Source organism: Momordica charantia, assembly GCF_013281855.1.
Source record: "Momordica charantia cultivar OHB3-1 chromosome 8 unlocalized genomic scaffold, Mcharantia_2.0 BLBB01000008.1, whole genome shotgun sequence".
Lineage (NCBI taxonomy): Eukaryota > Viridiplantae > Streptophyta > Magnoliopsida > Cucurbitales > Cucurbitaceae > Momordica > Momordica charantia.
The window spans coordinates 5004657-5027615 of NW_028275166.1; the positions used below are offsets into that span (position 1 = coordinate 5004657).

Consider the following 22959-nt stretch of genomic DNA (forward strand, 5'->3'; position numbering starts at 1 on the left):
CGTCGGTCATCTCCGTTTATCCCGTTCGAAAGGAATTTTCGTCATTCCTTCTTCTCCGGTGATTTCTGCATGCCTTCGTCTCCGGCTGACGTGCCTTCATCTCCGGCCGCCTCCGTTTTTCTCCATTGCCAGAGCAATTCATCTTCGTTTATCTCGATCGCAAGGTTTGCATTCCAATGGTTGTTTTCGATTTCTGATTTCGTGTGAACTATTGTATATATGAGGATATATATTATAGTGAGTTTGATTATGATATATCTTATAAATCAACTTGTATATATGTGGATATGCAGATATATACTATAATGATTTTGAATGTATATATGCGGATATATAAGTGAATATATACTGTGATTTTGAATATATTTTTTGAATATGCGGATATATGCTTATTGAGACTTCAAAAGATGTTTGTGTGATTTTGAATTGTACTTGAAGATTGAGCGCGGAGTGAATTGAGGGATTTAGGTTGAAAATTAGTAGGGGACCCACAATAATTAAAAGATTATGATAATAATTTATGGAATTAAATCGTTTATATTAAAAAAACAAATAACTATAATGAATGTAAATGTAATAAATAATGGTAAAATCGAAATTAAAATAAAATACTGCAGGCAGAAATCTAAAAGTGTAAAATTAGAAATTTGTGTAAATAAGTTTTTAAAACAGTCATCCGAACACATTAGCTGATGATAAAAGCCCAATGAACACCCTGTGTACAAAGTTGGATCAAAGGCCCATGCAGTGCCAGAAAAGAAGTTTGAAGACAAAGCCCAAAATGCCCCAAAAAGAGCCTTGCAGATAAAACTAAAAAGGAGATTTTTAGAGAGCAGGTATTTGATTTCTTTGACTTGATCACTTCATTCTTCAAGGCGCAGGTATTTTCTAAACAATTTTTTGTTATAAAAATCTATCAAAAGTTAAAAATTGCAATATATATTCAAATTTAAGATAATGATTGCAACATTTACTTAAATTTAAGGTATAATTCCATGAAATTTAAAGTTGGAGTAAATTTTGATATGGTAAATTTTGATTTTTTTCGTAATCATTAAATGTCTCTTTTCACATTTTGGTCATGTCAATTAAGGTTGAACTAAGTTTATATTGACATCATTAAATTATTGTTTAGTTAACATAATTAATATATGTAAACATGTTACTCAAATATTACTTGACACATAAAATCTAGTCCAAAAAAAAACTTTTCTTTCACATGTCAGGTTCAAGTAACATGACTATATACCCAAATAGATTAATAAAACAATAATTTATAATGACACGTCAATTTTTCGGTAACAAATTTTGTATGAAAAGACCTAGTTAATTATTTTTAATACATCAAAAACAAAATCGATATTTCCCAAAGATTAAAGATCAAATTGTAAATTAGTCTAAAGATTAAAAATATTTAACCTTATTTTAATAATATTTTATTTCCAAAACCAGTTTATGCATCAGTCCACTAAGAACCCACTTTTACTGGACTAGGCATCGGATCCCGATGGACCCACCCCACGAACTTGTGCTTCAACCTTCAATCCAACCATCCATGGCTAAATTATAAATTTGATTCTATAATTTATATTTAGTTTAATTTTGATCTTATAATTTAAAATAAACTAGATTTTGGTTAACTGTGGAGCCAAATAATGGGTTAAAAGCTGAACGTTTTCTTTAGGTTTTTACCGCAGCGCACTTGTATAAATAAATATTATTCTTTACTTTATGTTTGGGTGTGGCCGTGGAAAACAAAGAAAATATTTGCCTCCTCAACAATGAGGATGAATCTTGTCCTCCTCCCCGTTAACTTTTTGACAAATAAGAGAGAGGTAAAAACATAATATTTTTTTAAATAATAATGTATTGTCTTGGGTTTAAACTTCTCTGGAACAGTCGATTTTTGAGATTTTTGGCAGCATCATTCGGGGTGTTGACAAAAACAAAAAGTAGATTTTAAATTTATAATTTCCTTTAATTTTTTTTTTCTGTAATTGCAAGTATAATAAAAAATAAGTAAGTATGAGTCCCATTTTTTTTTTTTTTAGGATAAAGTAGGAGTCTAACTTAATGCGCATAAAACGATTTAATTTTGTTTTTCTTTGGAAATATAAAACGATTTAAATTAAGGAGGAGAATAAAGATGTTTTCTTTGAATAAACTATGAATCTTGTTATTTCAATTATTTCAATTAGCCTGATAAATATTTCAATTGATATTTGTTTCTTTCTTAATTTCTTTTCTCTCTTTCCATAAAGTTACTATCAACTATTAATATTTCCACTCATTCGCAAACATGTTAAAAGATGTATATTCTAAGATTGGAGGTTCAAATCTCTAACCATAGATTAATAAACTTAACAAATCAGATTTTTGATTGACATGTCAAAAAATCTATCAAATTAGATACATGGATAGATGGACAAAAATATAAAGAAGGGCATATCAAAAGAATAATGTGATTAAATAATATTATTAACTTATAACACAACAGTTTTATTAAATAGTCAAAGACAAAACTTATTAACATACTAAATTTATATAAAATTCGTTTAAATTTTTTATATAAAATTTAAAATAAAAAATTTACACTGTTACAATTGTTTTCTTGTATAATATTGGACAGTGTAATAGATGAGATAACATTTGACCAATTGAATTATTCTCACGTCTAACTTCATTTATACTAAATTAGTCCACTAGTATATTAACATACTAAGTAAGATTTTAAATTTTTTAATTGATTCATTTTAAGAATTAATGATTTCATGATTTCAACAATCCAATATTAACCAATAATGTTATTTAAAAAAATGTGTTTTTGTACTAATTCCAATTCATAAAATAAAATATGAATGTGCTAAATGCTTACATGGAGAGATAATGCATCCACGTGCGAAAAGAATTTTATAAATCAGTTCATATGTTTTCTTTTCTGAAACAATCAATTAATATGTTGGTCACATCATCATTTATCATACCAATAATATTTAGATACTTATCAACTAATATATCTCTCATACTAAATTATTATTAAAAAAAATTGACAGCAGAAACAGATACAGATGAATGCATAAAGAAAGAGGGAGAAAATAGATTTTATTTATAAAAATAAATATCTGTCAACTTTAAAAAAAAAATAATAGGTAGGAATTCATACTAATCGATAAGCATCTAAATATTATTCCTTTTATACTGAGGTTAAGGTTATGAAAGAGAAAACTTACACTATTCTTTATAATAACACTATGGGAAGCCTGGGATCTTTGTACCCATCTTTGGGCAACATCTTTTTCAAAAAAAAAATAAATAAATAACTTAATTAAGGTGCCATTCACCTTACTAAAAAAAAGGGAATAGGATTCTAAAGTCGAGCCAAGTAATTTCTTTTGAGTGGCTATTAAAGACTTGAATCGTGTTAAGATTTTTTTCATCTGAATTCATACTTTTCATCCAAACAAATCTAAAAAATTTCCGATAAGGGTTCCGATAGAAAGACATCTAATATGCCACTTAGTCGGGAGCACATGAAGGAGATTTTCAAATATCATGATAGCAACAAGGACGGTTTTCTCAACGTAAGGGAGCTAACAAAAGCTTTTGGCTTTCTCGGCTCAATTATTCCATTCTGCAAAGCTCACTATGGTCTGGTTCATGCTGATGCTAATAACGATGGCCTTATCAATGAGACTGAGCTTGACAAGCTCATCGATTATGCCTATAAAGTCATCAAGAAGAATTGATCTTTTAAGTTGCTTTGAAGATAACTGTAACTTCAAGTCAACCATCGAAAAAATAATTTAGAAATAAAATAAAGAGTGTGTTGGTAATAAATAAAGTGAACTATGTGGCTCATTTCCCTTTGAGTTTGATGATAGTTCAAACATCAGCTCAAACCTAATTCAAAAGCTAGAATTGGACTCGTCCTCTCATTCAATCCATCAATTCTTAGCATAATTTGAAAAACGTAACATAAAAAAATATGCATATTTCATATATACCCACAGGTACCCAAGTATAAAAAAATTCCTTTTGCAATTTGAAAGGTACAAGAAAATGTACAAGCATTTTATATGTACAAAACAAGCAAACAAGAAGATGGGAATTTATTCCACGTTTCAAGGATTTTCCTCTCAATTTCTTCCCTAAAAGGAAATAAATACATAAACTTATGGAACTTAATTATTTACCTATGCATTTCAACTACATACTTACAAAAGCTAAACTCTTGGTGGATCGAAACAACAGACTGTACAGTAACACTATATCAAGTATGTTACACAAAAATTTCAACTCAGCAGAGATCAGCAAGAAATATGGACTGATTCATTCTGCAGGAAAATTTTGGCGGCAATCGATTCGACCGATTGTCAATGGATCCAAGAGTTTAATAATCTCCACCAATGAATTTAGCTAAGAAACCCATCTGAAATATGTTCTACCAGCAAGATGTTGAAGAAATATCAGAGAAATGCCAAAACTTCAGCAGCTGACATAATATTAGAATTTGGAAATTGAAATCGAAATCAACTCACAGCGCAGAGATGATGCCCGGCTTCAAGGAGATCTTCGGCATAACGGGAATATTTCAGGTGGACAACTTTAAAAATCTACCATGGGAGGTGGTAGTTTCCAGTAATTCCATGAATTGAAGTCCTCCTGTAAAATAATCAAAGAATTGGTTTGATAGAAGTATGGCCAGAATTATAGTCCATGTTCAGTTTACAGCTTACGCAACCTGTTCGGACGAGGTTATGGGAGGAAACATGCCATTGACAAGAGTATGAAGGGATGCATACGATTTTGTGTCGACGCGACGGTTTACAAAAACCTCCCCCTGCAAGCATGAACATTTGATGAATTTTGATGCTAACAAATAGTACAAGGTTATGCTGTTTTTCTAGTCATATTCATGAAGGCCCTTTCAAATCAATCACCTTGGGATTGATAATGAAGATTTTTCCTCTTGGTATACCAACTTTGAGGTAGCTGAATTCATCAGTATCCCTGTTTCCAAAACCAGCATAAAATGGATTGCAGTCTGGAGGAAATAGTTCTCTGATTCTCTATAAGTTACAAAAAGCAGATTATGAGCCATCTTATTCAGAACCAATGCAAACAAATAATATTAGATAATTCATATTGAGTGATTTTGTCAAGAAAGATGTTTAATATCCGAGTAATAATCTATCTTGACCGGTCATGCATACAAGATTACAGCTTATCACAGTATGATAATAAAGAATCTAAGGGCCCATTTGGTAACGTTTCCGTTTCTTGTTTTTCGTTTATAATTTTCTTAAGAAATCTAAGCATTTTACCACTAATTTTGTTTCTTGTTTCTTCTTTTTTGGAAACATTCACATAATTGCATAGGAATTTTAGAAACAACCAAAACAAGTTTCTCCTTTCTTGTTCTCATTTCCAATTTGTTCCAAAACACAAATGAAAAGATTGTTTTATCATACTTGAATTCTTTGAGGTTGGAATCATGCGATACATTTCTCTTCATTAAAAATAAAAAAACATAAACAAGAAACAAGAAATAGGAACGTTACCAAATGAGACATTTAAAATACCTGAGACTCCCAATTTGAATATCAAGGGCATATGTCAAGAAAAACAGTGCGAAGACTAACCTCCAAGCATGCAATCTTGAACTCATGAGGAGCCCGCCGAATAACTGAGAGGAGGGAAATGAACTAAAAGGTATTAGTGACAAACCTAAGCATGCCCCACTCCGTATGTTATGTTCATGACCCATCCTCAGCTAATTTTTGGGAAGACTTTGCCTATCCCAAAACCAGCTCTTAGAGTTTTTAAGTTGTCGAGTTTTCACTTGAGGGCTTGATCCTAAGACCTTGAGAAACATACCACTAGGGCACCCCTATGCTCTGGAACCACTTCATCCCAAGAGTATGGATGCAAATGCAGGAGACACTTAGGGCTTATGGGTTCACATGACTATGTTAAACCATCCATTGCAAGGGAAAAGCATGCTGCATCGAAATACTAAATCATGCAATTCCTAGTTTTCTATTTAATCACCAAAACCAACATAGACTCTAAGAATAAATTCAATAACTAGAACTTATTCCACAGCATGTAGTAGTTTACGAAATCCTAGACGTAAAAAAGAAAAGAGTATTGGACATGAATTCTCAAAGCATAGTTATCTGAGGGGAGGGAAAAGCTATAATGTGTTTCAGGTAATTTCTAAGGAAAAGAGGAGAGATAAAATGTGGTACCTTCTCGAAATAGGGAAGGGAAAAGCCCGTCAGGGGAGATAACAACAGGCCCTTCTGGCAAAGCCTTTCCATCCTGCATTAAAGAAGACCCAAATGAGATCAAACATGAATCTTAACATAAGAGTTTAAGCTCTGAATACATCACCTGCTTAAGGTTGAAAAGAAATTGACGGGTGTGATAGGCCTGAGAAATTGAACGTGCACTAAGAAAAAGCAATTGGTACCCATTTTCCTGAATTAAAATATTAAAAAAAAAAAATTGAGTGAGAGAGAAAAGAGCAATTTTCATACTGAATCATAGTTTAATTCATCACATACAATCATCCAACTGCATGAGGGTGAGATAAATAATACCTTTATAGCTGAAAATAAATTTGTAACACCCGTCTGTGACCAATCCATTCCAACAAAGGGCATAAATTGACCCAGAACATCCGATCTAAGATAGTGACAGATGAGGGGGAACAAAGTAAGTTAGGAAAGAGACTGCTGTAAACGAAAACCAGGAAATAAATAAATAAGCTATTTATTACGTAAGTTCATTGTGGCAAACATCAAACGACTCAATAGATTGAAAAGCTAATGCTAATAAATGATAATAAAGTAGAACTTCCATGCGAAATATATATTATTTTTTCATTTTCTTTCTTTCGGTGGAAAATAAAAATATGATTAATTAATAAAAGAATTATAAGAAAATGAAAAGGGGATAAACATTCACCAATGTAATAACAGAGTTCAATAGGGTAAAATCTACGATTTGACTTTCTTCAGCTTTTACCTAAATTGGACTCTAGTTGAAATAGGTTCAAATAGGGAAAACCACCTTCATGTTTAGTTGACACAGGTTTAGTTTCCGTCCCAGAGGAAGTTAATAAGAGAACAATCTTCCTCGTTTTATCCAATTTAATTTTTCCCACAGCTGAATCACCAAGTGATTAATTGAAAACGCGTCTCCAAGTCTAAGAATTTTGATTCCAGCAGATGGTAATTCTAGTAAAAACAATCATAGAATGATACTATTGACTAGTTCGAATGTAATATTTTCATTCTGGAAAAAGAAAAAGACCGAGAATGGAGCCGACAAATTGATTAAACAATACAAAACATTTCTATACATAAATAAAACTGTACAAAAAATCAGAACATCGCATTCAAAATCATTAGGATGAAATACCCTACCTTGTTATTGTCCCATCCACATCTGATATCACTATGCGAGTATTCCATTTCCACAAATAAATCCTGGCATCAACCTGTTGAGAAACATAATCAGTCACGAAATGTAAATATGAGTGGAAACAAAGTAAGGGACGACTGAAATCACCAACATTCTGAGGAAGAAAAAAAAAGACGAATTATAAGGAGAAAATCTGACCTGTTGCTTCCCCAGAACTGGAGTGTAGAATGTGAAAGTTACCATGTTTCCCCCTTCCTTGAGATTTAAGGACGCCAGCTGCTCTGATGTTGGCGATATGGACCTAACCATCTTTTTCTCTTCCTTGTGCTTAAAGATACTTGCTTCTCCATCCATGCCAATGTTCTTATCTGAAGCCTTCTTAATATCAAAATTTGTGTAATCGTCAACAGCTGATTGAGTTGCTTTCCTGGAATTAGATCTTTTGAAAGAGAAAGGCCAAAGTTTCCAATTTCCAACTGGGTCAACAGTAGCTTCTGCTGGACTACCTGTAAGAGTTTTCTCAAAAAGGTCAACAGCTATAATGTGTTCATAAAGGATATACATTCATGTTCTCAACTATAATGATCCTCAAATAAGTATAAGTAACCTCACTCCATCATAAGGAATGAGCACCAACTTTTAAGCCTGTCACCCTACAGTTTGCTGCTCAAGGAGCATTTGCATCAGTTTTGGACACATCAAGTGCATCTTGTTTTTTGCTATTATGGACGAGAATTACCTAAAGGAGTCTATAACAGAAAGCCATACTTTGAAAGAAATTAGATGGTGTCAAGGTTAATGAATCACAAAAAAATGGAAGCAATATAATTCTAAAAAGACCTAATGAATCGAGTATATATTATATAGAGCTTGCATAAACTCAGTTACAAACTTTTAGACAGTATAAGTACTCAAAGGTAAATTTTCACAGATATAATCCAAGTTCTCTTACCCACTGTAGTGTTAGGAAGAATACTTTTGAGTTCTTCTGAAACCAGGGATTCTTCGGTTTTTGACTGTTCCTCTTCCACTTTCTGTTCTCCACCTCCACCGAACTTGGAGCTTGAATTATCTTTACATAATTCCATCCACTTGAATGATTCGGAATTTGAGTCTACAGAATGGCTTTGAGAATAATTAATCTCACAGTCAATTGGATTGTTGTTGCCAGCCTGCATATTGGGTAATGAAGCTGCCTGACGCTCAACTTCTTTGCTAGAAATTGGATGACTTTGGGGAATTGTGATGGGACTTGCCATCCCCTGATTGAAGATCTCGTGACCATCTGGAGAAGCGCATATCTCAGTATTTCTATTTACAAATATATTCTCTTCATCAATGCTACTCGGATCATCTTCTTTATCATTACAATCTTGGCCGTCTGACTCAACATTTCCAATTTCCTTGGTTTTTGAAACATCAAAATCACTGAAAAGGAATTGTTCATCATCAGAACTCGTTGACGGCATCATATGACTTTCTTCTGTTATGACTCTATAACCAGTCGAATTCAAAGATTTTTGGAACTTGCTTGTGACACTTCCATCCACACCTTTGTCGTCTTGAAAATCCGAGCTGAAACTTGATTGTATGCTCTCGGACTGCAATTCTTTAACTGAACCAGGCACATCTGTGGAGACTATTTGAGTATGGGAAGCTGCGAATGTCAGTGGCTTTTCTTGGTCCATTGTGTTGCCTTCATAAACGCAAGTACTATAACGATCCACTTGTTGAGAATAGTTCACAAGAACAATTTTTTCAGTTTCTATCTCAAAATCTTCTGCTACCACACTAGACTCTGTATCCTGATTTTAAATTTTTGATATATCAGTGGTAATTAACAAAAAGAGTCAAGCATTGATGGAAACAAATTCAGTGAACGTTCTATCTTTAAGAGAACATAATAGCTTATTTTTATCAACCTTCTTTGTATCAGTAAAAATGCTAGAGCTGAGTTCTGAATTTAACAATCATACATTGCTTAATGGTACATATGAGTGAATTAATTTATTTTATTTCAGAATAGAGCTTACCTTAGGATGAACTTCAGTTGTCACATGCAATTCCTCAGTATGAACACCGATGATCTCACATTCTCCATTAGCCAGGTGGGAGTCTTTATGAGTCAGTACCCCTGAATCATCCAAATTCAACATCGAGCTCTTGGAAGTTTCATGGAATATCAAGGATTGGACTCCATCAGGTACACTTTTGTCTTCGGAAAAAATACTTGTTTCATCAGATAAACACCGTCCAATAAAGTTCTCTCCAAAATATAAGTCACAATCCTTCAACAATGAAATCTGGGATTTGGAATCTGTACTCTCAGAGATGGTTCCTGTCACATGCATAGTACCTTCGACATTCTGTTCAATATCTCTTGATGCAGATTTATCCTCATATTTTCCTTCAAAAGCCTTTTCCCCAATAATGGAAGTTTCAACCACTTCATCCTTGGTGTTTAAACTTGACATCTCAGAGATGGTTTCTGTCACATTCACAGTATCTTCGGCATTCTGTTCAACATCTCTTGATGCAGATTTAACCTCATATTTTCCTTCAAAAGCCTTTTCCCCAATAATGGAAGTTTCAACCACTTCATCCTTGGTGTTTAAACTTGACATCTCAGAGATGGTTTCTGTCACATTCACAGTGTCTTCGGCATTCTGTTCAACATCTCTTGATGCAGATTTAACCTCATATTTTCCTTCAAAAGCCTTTTCCCCAATAATGGAAGTTTCAACCACTTCATCCTTGGTGTTTAAACTTGACATCTCAGAGATGGTTTCTGTCACATTCACAGTATCTTCGGCATTCTGTTCAACATCTCTTGATGCAGATTTAACCTCATATTTTCCTTCAAAAGCCTTTTCCCCAATAATGGAAGTTTCAACCACTTCATCCTTGGTGTTTAAACTTGACATCTCAGAGATGGTTTCTGTCACATTCACAGTGTCTTCGGCATTCTGTTCAACATCTCTTGATGCAGATTTAACCTCATATTTTCCTTCAAAAGCCTTTTCCCCAATAATGGAAGTTTCAACCACTTCATCCTTGGTGTTTAAACTTGACATCTCAGAGATGGTTTCTGTCACATTCACAGTATCTTCGGCATTCTGTTCAACATCTCTTGATGCAGATTTAACCTCATATTTTCCTTCAAAAGCCTTTTCCCCAATAATGGAAGTTTCAACCACTTCATCCTTGGTGTTTAAACTTGACATCTCAGAGATGGTTTCTGTCACATTCACAGTGTCTTCGGCATTCTGTTCAACATCTCTTGATGCAGATTTAACCTCATATTTTCCTTCAAAAGCCTTTTCCCCAATAATGGAAGTTTCAACCACTTCATCCTTGGTGTTTAAACTTGACATCTCTGTATTCTCAGAGATGGTACCTGTCACATGCATAGTATCTTCAGCGTTCTGTTCAATATCTCTTGATGCAGATTCAACCTCACATTTCCCTTCAAAAGCCTTTTCACAGATGATGGAAGTTCCAACCACTTGATCCTTGGTATTTAAACTTGACATCTCTGTATTCTCAGAGATGGTTCCTATCTCATGCGTAGTATCTTCGGTATTCTGTTCAACATCTGTCAATGCAGATTTAACCTCATATTTCCCTTCAGAAGCATTTTCCTCGATAATTGAAGTTTCAACCACTTGATCCTTTGTATTTAAACTTGACATCTCTGTATTCTCAGAGATGGTTCCTATCTCATGCGTAGCATCTTCGACATTCTGTTCAACATCTGTTAATGCAGATTTAACCTCATATTTCCCTTCAGAAGAATTTCCCTCGATAATGGAAGTTTCGACCACTTGATCCTTTGTGTTTAAACTTGACATCTCTGTATTCTCAGAGATGGTTCCTGTCACATGCATAGTATCTTTAGCATTCTGTTCAATATCTCTTGATGCATATTTAACCTCATATTTTCCTTCAAAAACCTTTTCCCCAATAGTGGAAGTTTCAACCACTTGATCCTTGGTGTTTAAACTTGACATTTCCTTACTAACCTCAGTAGACAGCTCTAGGTTTTCCAATTCCCATTGAGAGGCATTGGTTACTTGCTCGCTGCAGGAACCACAGTCTTCATCAAGACTCTTCCCCATGTTACCTTCTACAGCTGATGTCAGGCAGCCGCTCCCATCATCTCTCTTCAAATTTTCCTCATCCTTGTCATCTGAAGTATCAATGGAAGAAAACTTGGAAGTATCTGCTTTCTCAACCTTTTCTGCACGAAGATTGGTAGACCACCTAACCTCTAAAAGATCAGCTGCAATCTCAGCACGCTCTAGTGAGTCAACCCTTGCAACAGATGTGTCCTGATGATGATCTTCTTTGATTGATTTACGACCCCAAGCAAATCCAAGTACCTGTGTCCGTTGGGAGCTACTCTTCATCATTATCTTCCCACTATCTATACTCTTCTCAATCCCATCTATCGAACACCTAGCATCATAATTGCAACTTTTGGAACTAAGGATACTTCTACCATCCAGACCCAGCTGCAATTTCCCATCAGCCACATCACCTGAAAATGAAGGATACAATCCAGATTCTCCTTCAACATCAACTTCTCTCAAAAAATAAGCCTCCCCTTTGTGATCCAAATACATCTGGAAATTAGCTTCAACCCCATTTACAATTATGCTGACCACCTTCTCCTTTGTCTTCAAAACACCTTGAAATTTCCCAAACCGGACATACCAAGGCGATGATTTGAAACTACCATCCTGCTGTTCAACTACAACAATGTCCACAGCTCCACCAAACGGATGAAATGGCCCAGAAACTGTATAAACACCCCTTGAAATGTAACTACCTAGTAGCCCCACAGCGTTCATCGTCCAATATCCTGATTCCTCAGACCACCCGGATCACAACTATAAAATTTTCAGCCATCATATAGTAATTTTTATAATTTCCCCCATAAAATCGAGGGGCCAATGTTTTATCTCAATGATCGTAGGATCATATATCACCAAAACTCCTAAAACTAAAGAGAAAACTACATACACGAGTAACCCAGATCACGATTTTCCTAGACTACGATCTCAAGAACAATCGGAATCAAACAACCAGCCAATCAATCAATCAATTTAATTAAAAAATTGTAACATGAAACCCAGATGGATAAACCACCGAGCTAATCAATGTTGAAGCGGTCAACCAATTCGAAGATAAGAAAGAACCTAATAATAATATTCATGGTTAATCGGCAACGTCAAGACTCTCCATTAATCACAGAGGATCGCGAGCATGACATAATCGAAAACCCGATTGATGGCCGACCGTAACCCGTTTAAGGAAGAACCGCGACGAAAATACGCCGTTGGCAGTTGGCACGATCTAAGCATATTCGCTTTCATTTATTCGAATGTTCTTCCATTTATCTAATTCCCATTTCTCAGCGCAAGAACAGCACGTGATCCACGAAACATCGAAACGAAACCTTCTTGTTCTGCAGAACGAGAGAAATTAGAACTGAAAATTGAGGTCTCGAAAAAGGAAATGAATAAACTAAATAATATCTTTTTTATTGATATTAATTTTAGTAAATAAATGTTATCCCATCCTTTAAAAAAAACAAAAAGGTAAATAATTGTTATCCGTATTTTTTATGACAAACGGTTAATTTCTTTTTTCAGATTTAAGAAAAAAAAATGTTCCAATATTATTTTAATTCCTTATATTTATAAAATATTTATTTTTTGTCTCTATATTTCAATTTCTTTCTATTTAGGTTATTGTACTTTTTAAAGTGTCCCTTTTAATCTTTTTATTTTTTTTATCTCATATATTTATCACAATTGCAGCATAATACTACATCCTATAAAATTTTTGAGATGTAGTCATAAATTTGTATTAAAATTTTGTTATATATAACATTTGTATAAAAATGAATTAAGATAATCATGGGCTAGAAAAGAAAATTGAAAAAACATGTATCAGAATAGTATTTAGACCAAATATAAATTGTATATTTTATTTTGGTATTTTTTCCCCTAATTTAGTAACAATTTTGTATTTAATTCTCTTAAGAATTATTAGCCAAATTTGAAGAAATTTTTTTATAGAAATAGATTCCAAAATCTTTTCTTAAAAAAAAATTGTTATTGGACAAGCATGGAGCTTTCCAATTTGATTTTCTAAATTTATATGGGTTGTTCGTGTCCTAAGTAGCTTATCCCTTCTACGAATTGGGCACTCCGATGTCAAAGTCACAATAATAGGAAAAGGTAAGTAGAATATTTATAAGTGATTTGATCGCAACAATTAGGGCAGCGGAAAAACGAATTGGCCTAGGGATAGTGATCAAAGATAGAGAAGGAGAAGTATATCTCACCTTTTTACAATATTATTGTGGTTTGCTCACAGTTAATAAAGAGAGACAATTACGATCAGAGACAATCTAAGCATGACGATTGAAATGGATTTCACTCAATTGATTATTGAGACTTATTCCGTTAACGTGATTTCCCTTATTCAAGCTAACAAGGAGGATCATTCTCTGATTGATTGTCCAAAAAATTACTACCCTAACGAAGAATCGGAAGGGAGGCAAGTTTTATCCATTATCATCAAAGCTGCAATTGTGTTGTGCACGTAGCGACAAATATTTAATATATTTCATTAAAAAGAAATAAAAAAGTGGGATCCGAATCTGACTCACATCTTATCTAGATTTTGAATATCATAACCTATCGAAACACATCATCGGTACGGTGAAGAATCACCGTGCTATAGGCTATCTCCTCCATCTCAATTTGTTTTTCTTTGTGACTATCTTATATGGAGCTGAATTATGGTTTTTGGGTGTTCTCGCTAAAACATACGGCTGTACTCCTTACTTTTGTGGACACTGATCCGAAGTTCAAGTACAGCCTATGAACCACTTTTATCTCTACCACGACGAATCAATTCGTTTAATGTAGGCATGTCACTCTTCCCTTTGTACTTCCCCTCTTTTTGCCCCTCACTTATGATTATTCCCAATCTAAAGTAGTCATTTTTCACTCATAGAGAAATCTAATAGTCAAAATCAATAAAAAAAGGCATAATGGACCATCTTCGCCAATCAATTTTTTCGTTTTATCTAAAATTTTTCCACTCCCTCTCGAACTAATCAACTAACTTTCAACTTGTTTCTCCACGGCAAACTTGTGGGAGAAGAAAAGTCTTGACACATGAGCTTGCGCTCTTTTGAAATAAAGGAAACAGCCACATATTGGGCCTGAACAAAAATAAAGGAAGCCCATCACATATTTGTTAAAAGCCTAAGAGCTGTTGAAGTATGCTCGAGTCACCAGCGACTTTATTCTTTGTTTTGTTTTTAATAATATACCATATATCTTTCCTACTTCTAACCTATATGAAACATTTTTCAGATTTTTGTGATAGTGGAAAACTCTAAGAATTGTTTAAATTGAGGTAGAATTACTCATTGGAAAACTATCAATCTCCTCCCAACAACACTTATTAATTAAATTATGTAACATAAATATTTAATTTTGAGATATTATCAAAATCGAAAGTTAAAATGGTTAGGCATATCAACTTGTTAAACATGTATATCTCTTTGTTATTAAAAAAAAAAAATTAAAAGGAGGACTTTTCCTTTAAAAGAAACATGGAAGTTAAGGGTATAGTTCAGCCATCCCACTCTCATAGGACAGTTAAAAGTATGGTTTCGACGTCTCTCTAAATTCAATTGTCCTCAAATCCACTTTTGAGTCCTCTATCTTCTTCGTTGTAACTAGATTGAAGACTCTTAAAGAGTTAGTCTCTACTTCCATGGAGGAGAATCCCAAATCTATTGCAACACTAAAACTTTGTTGAACGCGAGTTAATAATAAACAAGAAATCTTTGGAAAGATAAACATTGCTTTCTCTCTTTTTGAAATACCTCCAAGGTTGCTCGTTAAAAATAAAACATTTAAAATATACGAGTTACCTAAATGACAAATTACATGAGGAACATATGAAATTTAAGCTAAGCAAATATGAAACCAGCAAGAATTTATAAATTACTTGTAAGTTTTCATTTTTACACCCAAAAATCAGTCAGGAGGGTCAATTTCTGGAGTTTTTTTTAAAATAAAAACGCTAATTATTTAAATATAATTATTTTACAAATTTCGCACTTTCTGTCGCTAGAGTTGAAATTGGAGGATTTCAAAGCATTTTTTTATGGGCAAAAAAAATTGTTGACCGTTCCACAATATGCGTCGTTTCATAACATACCTTTATCCTGCTTATTTGGAGAGATCGTCATCCAGATAATTAAAATTGCAATATTTATAAAAATAGTTTGTAAATAATCATATTTAAAATAATTAGTTACTTTTTATAATATTTAAAAAAACCCATCAATTTATAATCTAAATTTTTAGATTCGTCCGATTAAATATTAAACATTTTCAAAGTCTAAAGTTAAATCCAATAGAATTACAAATTTAAGTTAAGAATGAAATTCCTCTAAAAAATATTTTACAATTTCAGTAGAGACTAAAGAACAAGCATATTTTTTTAGCAAATTCCAAAGAAAAGAAACGACAGATTTTGAGTTGAAATCTTCACTTCTATCATTTTTCACCACAGTACGTACACTTTAAATCATTCGAAGTCATTCAATTTGATGTTCTGCAAAAAAATACAATCTTGCACTTCCACTTCCGCTTCCTCCCTCGCTAGAGGAGATTCATTCCTGCGTTATTGGGCCGCTGGAAAGTAGGATTTGAAGTTCTTCTCATGGCAGTTATGCGCTGGCTGTACGGCTACAGATCGATGCGCATTGTACTAGGAATTCATTGGGGGCAATCCCAGCGAAGGGCCATGGATTCCTGTTGCTTATCTGGGAGACAAGTGACAAAAAGGTCATGATCCCAAAAAGAAATTTTGAAAGAACAAAAAAAAAAGTTATGGGAAGAGTGAATCTGAAGTCAAGGTACCATAATTTTTGTGGCCAGTTTGCTGTCCCATCTATTCATCCTTTGCTTGGTTTTGAAAAGGCTTGTGAAGTTAAATGGAAACAGAATTAAGTTGAAGAATCTAAGTAGTGATTCATTTCATATAGAAGAAGTTATTGAAGGCAAGATTTTATTGTCTGTGCTCTGCTTTTGATGGGTTATGCTTATGCATGTTAAGTGTTCGATAAAAGTTCTCTTACGGAGCCTTGTGTTCTCTTTTGCATTATATCAATTTATTACCCATTGGATGAGATAAATATGATCATCTCAGAAGTTCAGAGAATATATAGTATTATTTGTTTGAGCCCCAACAGCCATCACCTTTTTCTGTGGGGGCTTCTCCTGATGGCTGGCTGAGCAAGGATCGTCCAGTTGTCTCTTCCATTGATCCTATAAAAATGGCATTTTCATTAATCTCTGGTAATGGAGAGATTCAATGTCCATATTGGACCTTATTATTAAAGCGTGCACATGCGCCCCAGTCACTCACACGCACATATTTTCACGGTTGTACTAATAAAGCACTGCGGTTGTTCCCTGTTTTCTTTGTTTGTAGGCTTAGGGCGATTGTTGAAAAGACTGAAAGCGCTTCTTCTTGAGTGGGGGGGCTTGATCAGGTGGGTTTGGAAGATGCAATAATAATATAATAATCATTATCACAAAAAAAAAAGATGGTCTTCCTACTCAGAAAGAGAAAAGGGTAGCTTTCCTGTCTGTTGTCCATACCTTTACGATATATACCATTCATTCTGAAATTTTTTTCCAATTTAAAAAATCATATTAACTGTTCTTGAAGGCATTGATTCCTCTTGAATTATTGTTATTAATATTATACATGGTGGTGGTAATTGGGTTGTTAATATTATAATTGACTGTCTTAGTAGGCATGTCTCACTTGACCCCACACCTTTTTGAGCCAGATTAAACCCCTTTCTTTTCAGAGCTTTCACTTGTTTTCATACATATTGATATGGTTTCACTTTTTTAACTGTCTATTTGTTGTAGGGACCCTGCCCCCTGGTATCTGAAGCAATATTTTTCAGGCATATTACTCCCGTACTTTTACTTTCCCAATGTCATTTTAGTCTACTTGGGCTGTTTTATAGCTAATTAGTAATTTTTATGGGAAAAAATTTACCTTTCTTTTATAATTTATATTCTTAAAAGCAAGGGATTAGTGTGGTAGAGAGGAGAAAATGTATCCTCGGTAGATTAAGACAATTATTGAATCGGCTCACCTCTTTTGAACTTATATGAGACTTCTGGTCCCAAAGGTTTTTGTCTGGCTTATAATGATTCAAAAAGACGAAAAGGGGAGAACAAAGCTGGCAGAAGAGGGGTATTTGCCTGTCCATAGTTGGACGGTTGTTTGATTTAACTCGTGCTCATGGCCACACGATTAGGAGAGAGATCACAAGGTCGCTGGTAGATCGGTTCTCATTCTCGTTGCTTTTGAAGGTTAGTATACCAATCACCTTTTCTTATGTCATTTTCGATATCCTATCTCCCTGCCCCAGTTGTAAATTCCAAAGTATTGATGATGAATTCCCTTCAAATCAGAGCTTTTTTTTTTTTTTTTCACATCACGATTGCTTTTGTTTAAGTGGAAAACAGATTCAGTAGCCATTGTGTTACAGAACTTACATCTAAATCTAATACACTTCTGACTATCCACTTATTCAAAAGGATAAAAAAATTTAAGCAGCCCACGAAACTGAAGAGCCTGTCAATAAAATACCTCGAGTTACAAGATAACAAATCATTGAAATGGCCGGAGCACAATCATTATATATATTTCAAACAGGACCTTCTGGACTGATTTGATATCTCTTTTTGTCTATATACACGTACATACCACATTAATTACGAAAAGCGAATATGCTGAATAGTTTTTGAAGAAGTAATAGAATATGAACAACATCTATCCTCTTGTATAAGCTCTTTAACTTAACATTTGAGTCTTTCTTCTTTCAATATTGAATTCTTGCAATGAGCAATCGCTGCTTGAATTGCTGCCTGCAACTCCTCCATTGTGCTGTCATTATTAGTAGAAGGAGGAAGTGGTTTTGTAAGGAGGATACCACTATTAGTTGGAGATGTTCTCATGGAAACTGGAGCTGAGAACTGACCTCTTCTTCCTCTCAACTCTTGCTTGTTTCTCGAACTTAAGTTACCTGAAAATGAGTAAGACTGTCTGCGGAGTTGCATATCATCTCTTCTTCCTTTGAAGTGTAAAAATGGCCTTACCATTCTCGCATATCTCTTCAGTACATGGCTCAAATTGAACCCCAACTTCCTTTTGAGCTGCTTCACTTTGGTTTCTTGCTCTTCAACTTCAAACCCCTTTCTCCACCTTAAACCAAGCAAATTAGAGAAAGACTTGGACCTGGGTTTTTCTCTTGTATCATCACTGTTGCTGTTTTGATAGTGTTCGTTGCTCTTGCAATTGATGAAGTTGCTGCTCTCTTTCTTGGGTTCCTTTTCACTTAGCAGGTCTCTAATGGGAAGGGCATAGCTTTCAATGGAGTTGGTTGAGCAGCGGGGAGGGACTGGCAGATGAGAGAGGAGGTGGAGAGGAAGCAAATGGCCATGGAAGAAGATGTCATCCGCTGGAGACAAATCAATGGTGAAGGAAGGCGGAGCTTTGGTTTCGTCTGTGGAGGAAGTTTGCAGAGAAACTGAGAAAGAAAATTCATGAGAGGGAGATGAGGATGCTGAAGGAGGTGATGAAGAAGCTGCCAATCGTTGCTTCTCCAATTGCCTTTCTTTGCCTTCTTCTAGATTTAAGCTGCCATCTTCAAGCTTGCTGTTGTTCTGATGGAAGTCCATAACCCAACCCAGAGACCTTGCTGATTCTGAATCTGAAAATCCCAAATCAAGACTATACTTTTAAGGACGTTAACAAAGCCTTTAGGAAGGGATAAGAGGACTAGGGGGTAGAGAGAGAAGAGTTGGGGGGTGGGGGGGTCTGGCCTTTTTGCCTCTTTGCAATTGCTTAAATCAAATTCCATTCCATTTTCTTATGGCAAGAGAAAGAGAGAGAGTTGCAGAGCAGCACGTGTCAAGGATTGGTGGGTCCTTGTCAAATCTTACAGCTATTCAGAGTACAGATTTGAGAGAGAAAAATCCAACAAAGACCCAAAAAATTTCCCACAAAAAGCCAGTGACCTTTACAAGAAGGGGCACTGTTTTTTGGTATTTGCCATTTTCATTGCTCTTTCCTAAACTAAAGTTTATGACATTAGTTAATACTTAATGCACCCCTTTCTCAAGAGGAAACTTCGAAGAACTGTTCATATTTATATGCATTATTCCTCTGTAAATCCTTTTTTTTTTATGCCATAAGATTCATTTGAATGACATGATTTATCTATCTATAATTGGACAGTATATATTTTGGAGCAATTCGGTTCCACGTTTGCATGGAAGCAAAATACTAGCAATTGCTTACCTAATCATGTTGAATGTTTGATTTACAAAATAGGTAATATTTCAACTTATCTATTTATGCAAACTAAATAACGTAATTGTTTTCGATGTTGAATAATATATTGAAGTTTAAATACTATTTTGGTTTTTATTTTTTAGACTTTGATTTATTTTCAAAATATCTATTTTAGTCACTATACTCTCAAATTTTATTCATATCAATAATTGTACTTTTGAAACAAAAAAAAATTGATCATTTTGATTTCTTCATTTTCATTTTTATCTCATTCATTTCTATCAAAATTTTAACATGACATTTCACTCACTTCTTAAGATATACTCATAAACTTGTATTGAAGGGCTTCTATTTTATATAAAATTTTTCTTTTTTTTTTTCCGCAAAAACTAAAACTGGTTGCTTTTTAAAAATATAGGATATAAAATAGAAATTTTGAAAATACAAACACTAAAATGAAAAAAAATTGAAAATATGGTGCCCAAAATTGACAGTTAAAAAGTACATGAATTAAAATGAACAAAAATCTGTATTGAATCACTTGAGATGATAAGAATTCATCAGCTTAGCTTCATGATCATACCTTCAATGATTAAAATCTGTTCTAATAAATATATAAATAGAATTAATTAACATAAATTAATATACACATGAAATCTTTTAAAATGCACCAAAGTAAGCTAGTATATTAAAAAGTTTCATGAAATTTCATAATAAAACTCCTTCGAGAGAAGGGTTTGATAAGTTCTTTTTTTCTCTTTCAGAAATATTTGTAAAAAAATATTCTAATTAAAAATGCTACTCTCAAAAACACTTTAATTACCCTCTAAATACACTAAATTTGAGTTTGAGGCTTTTTGTAAAAGTGTGGCCACTATCATTCTCAAGACAAGACAGATAATAATATTAAAATAATTAAATGTATATAGTTTCTGATTTGATTAATATTTAAACATAAAGTTTGGTGTAATCATAATAATAATAATTATTTTAATATAGTGGTTGGCAGATGGCATAATGCACAAAATATAAGGTTAGGCATTCCAAGATGGTTTAAATTTTAAAGTAATAGAAATTAAACACACAATTTTCTTATTTGGTAGTTTTAAGATGTTTTCTTCTTGTCTGAATATTCTGTTCCAGTGATTACAGAACTTCAATAACAGTGACACTTTTATTTGAATAAATTGACATGAAAAAAGCTCTTTTTTCTTTTTTTGAAAATTATGAAAGAGCACTTTTTGCTGGCAGGAGAAAAATAATCTTCAAAATTAATGCGTCATTCCACGGCACGATTAAACCATTGATCCAAAGATGCAAAAAAAAAAAATTGTTTTTTTTTTTATATATATTTTCCCTAAAATTACTAATTAAGGATTTCTATAATTTTCAAAAGTACTTATTGTCTATGTAGTAATTCTTAGACATCATGATTAATTTAAGAAGCAAAAAGACAATTTTTTACTATCCTAAGAGGTGTGTTAGTGGGAATTACTTTCTGAGAATAGTTACAGTTTAATTATAGAAAAATTACTTATTCTTTTTGTTCAAAAGACATAAAAGAAGAAAAGTATTGCAGTTTAGGGAAAAATTATTTGACCTCTAAGAAAGAATAATATTCTAAAAAATCATATCGGGCACACTCGAATTTGGCTTCTTTTGCAAATTCATCTTCAAGAGAAAAAGTTGTACGGGCGTAAGGAATTTTATTCAAAATTTTGAGAGATTTTGTGCCTTTAGTGGGCCTAGTATTTCGGACAATAGTTAATAGCTTCTTTTATCTCTTGGTGTTCCAAAAAAAAAAAAAGATTTTTTAAATTTTTTCTTTCCAAAATTTAGACTTTGACGATAATTACTCCAAACAGATTATACATGTGTACTAAACATGATGTATAAAAAAATTAAATTATAAATATTTTAAAATAGAAAATATATATCTGAGATGTAAAGTGAATATATCTATCTAGAGAAGAATCATTTAAAGCTAACATTACTATTTTAGATCTAAGCAATTAAAAAAATAAAAATAAAAAGATCTACGCAATTCAACAAATTATTCTTAAAGTAAAAGGTCACATCAAAATAATGTTAGTTGATTAGAACAAGGTTTTAAATGTTAACGGCAGAAGGAAATGTCAAGATCTAATTTCATGGAAATATCGATAAAATGTCGATGTAGATTGATATTTTTTAAAAAATTATATAATAAAAAAATTCATAAACAATATTTAAATCAACAAATAAATATTTTATCTTTTTAAATAAGTAAAAATTATCAATATTTATATATTATGATCAGAACAGTGATAGTTTGCTGTTATGTTTAAGATACTATGGAAATGTGGATATGTTAATAGAAATTTCATTCCTTAGATTAGAGGAACGCGACCAAAGTCCTACATTAACTAAATAAGGGAAAAATCATAGATATAAATGTGAGATAGATAAAATTTCAATTGGTATAAAGTATTTTGGGTGAAACGAAAAGTAAAACCATGAGAATTATGCTGGAAGATATTGAAGGTTAAATGGGTTGCGGTGATAGAAGATCTAATGAGGGAGAATTTAAGATGGTAGACCCAAACACCGTGTAGAGAATGGTCCATACAGATAGAGCATAGAGTAGAGAAGAAGTGGGTGATGATATGATATTGATAATAAAGGTTTGCATCTCTTCTCAATCATGGAGGCATTATTTTTGGGTGGACTCACTTATCTCATCTTTCAAAACCTTTATTTATTTTTTGAGAGAGAGAGAGAGAGAGAGAGAGAGAGAGAGAGGTGCAAGAAATGTGGCAAAAAAAACAAAGATTTCGTACTCAAACCTACAATGAGAGCGATGGGTCATGTGGAAAAACTTTTTCTCCCTTTTGCCATTGGCACTCAACTCAATTTCATTTCTTTTTTTTCTTTTTCTCTTTCTTTTTTTTTTCCTCCCTAACAATATGAATAAATTAAAGATTTAAATAGTTACTTTGGTTTATTTTAAATTTTAGACTTTCAAAATGTTTATTCTGGTATTTTCTACTTTTAACTTTAATTTATCTTTGTTTTTGGACTTTCCAAACGTCTATTTTGATTCATGTATTTTTAAAGAGTGACTAT

General features: G+C 33.2%; 2 protein-coding genes across 5 annotated transcripts; both read right to left on the reverse strand.

Annotated features, from left to right (window-relative positions):
- Positions 1–4092: 4092 nt before the first annotated feature.
- LOC111013889 (uncharacterized) lies at positions 4093–12941 on the reverse strand. Of its 4 annotated transcripts, none has more exons than XR_015792765.1 (12): positions 9465–12940; positions 8384–9236; positions 7630–7937; positions 7434–7507; positions 6606–6690; positions 6397–6483; positions 6252–6324; positions 5643–5686; positions 4941–5069; positions 4742–4840; positions 4539–4662; positions 4093–4429 (listed from the first exon to the last, which is right to left on the reverse strand). XR_015792765.1 is itself a non-coding variant. In XM_088127332.1 (11 exons), the coding sequence occupies exons 1-11, from the start codon at positions 12282–12284 to the stop codon at positions 4606–4608; spliced, it is 4629 nt and encodes a 1542-aa protein (XP_087983458.1). In that variant the 5' UTR covers positions 12285–12940; the 3' UTR covers positions 4093–4605. The 4 variants fall into 4 exon arrangements, 2 of the variants coding, with proteins under 2 accessions (XP_087983458.1, XP_087983459.1); XR_015792764.1 differs by having other exon boundaries at positions 4093–4441; XM_088127332.1 differs by having other exon boundaries at positions 4093–4662.
- Positions 12942–18168: 5227 nt separating this feature from the next.
- On the reverse strand, positions 18169–19741 carry LOC111013931 (BRI1 kinase inhibitor 1-like). Its single transcript, XM_022288487.2, has one exon. The coding sequence runs from the start codon at positions 19236–19238 to the stop codon at positions 18357–18359; it is 882 nt and encodes a 293-aa protein (XP_022144179.1). The 5' UTR covers positions 19239–19741; the 3' UTR covers positions 18169–18356.
- Between the last annotated feature and the right edge of the window lie 3218 nt (positions 19742–22959).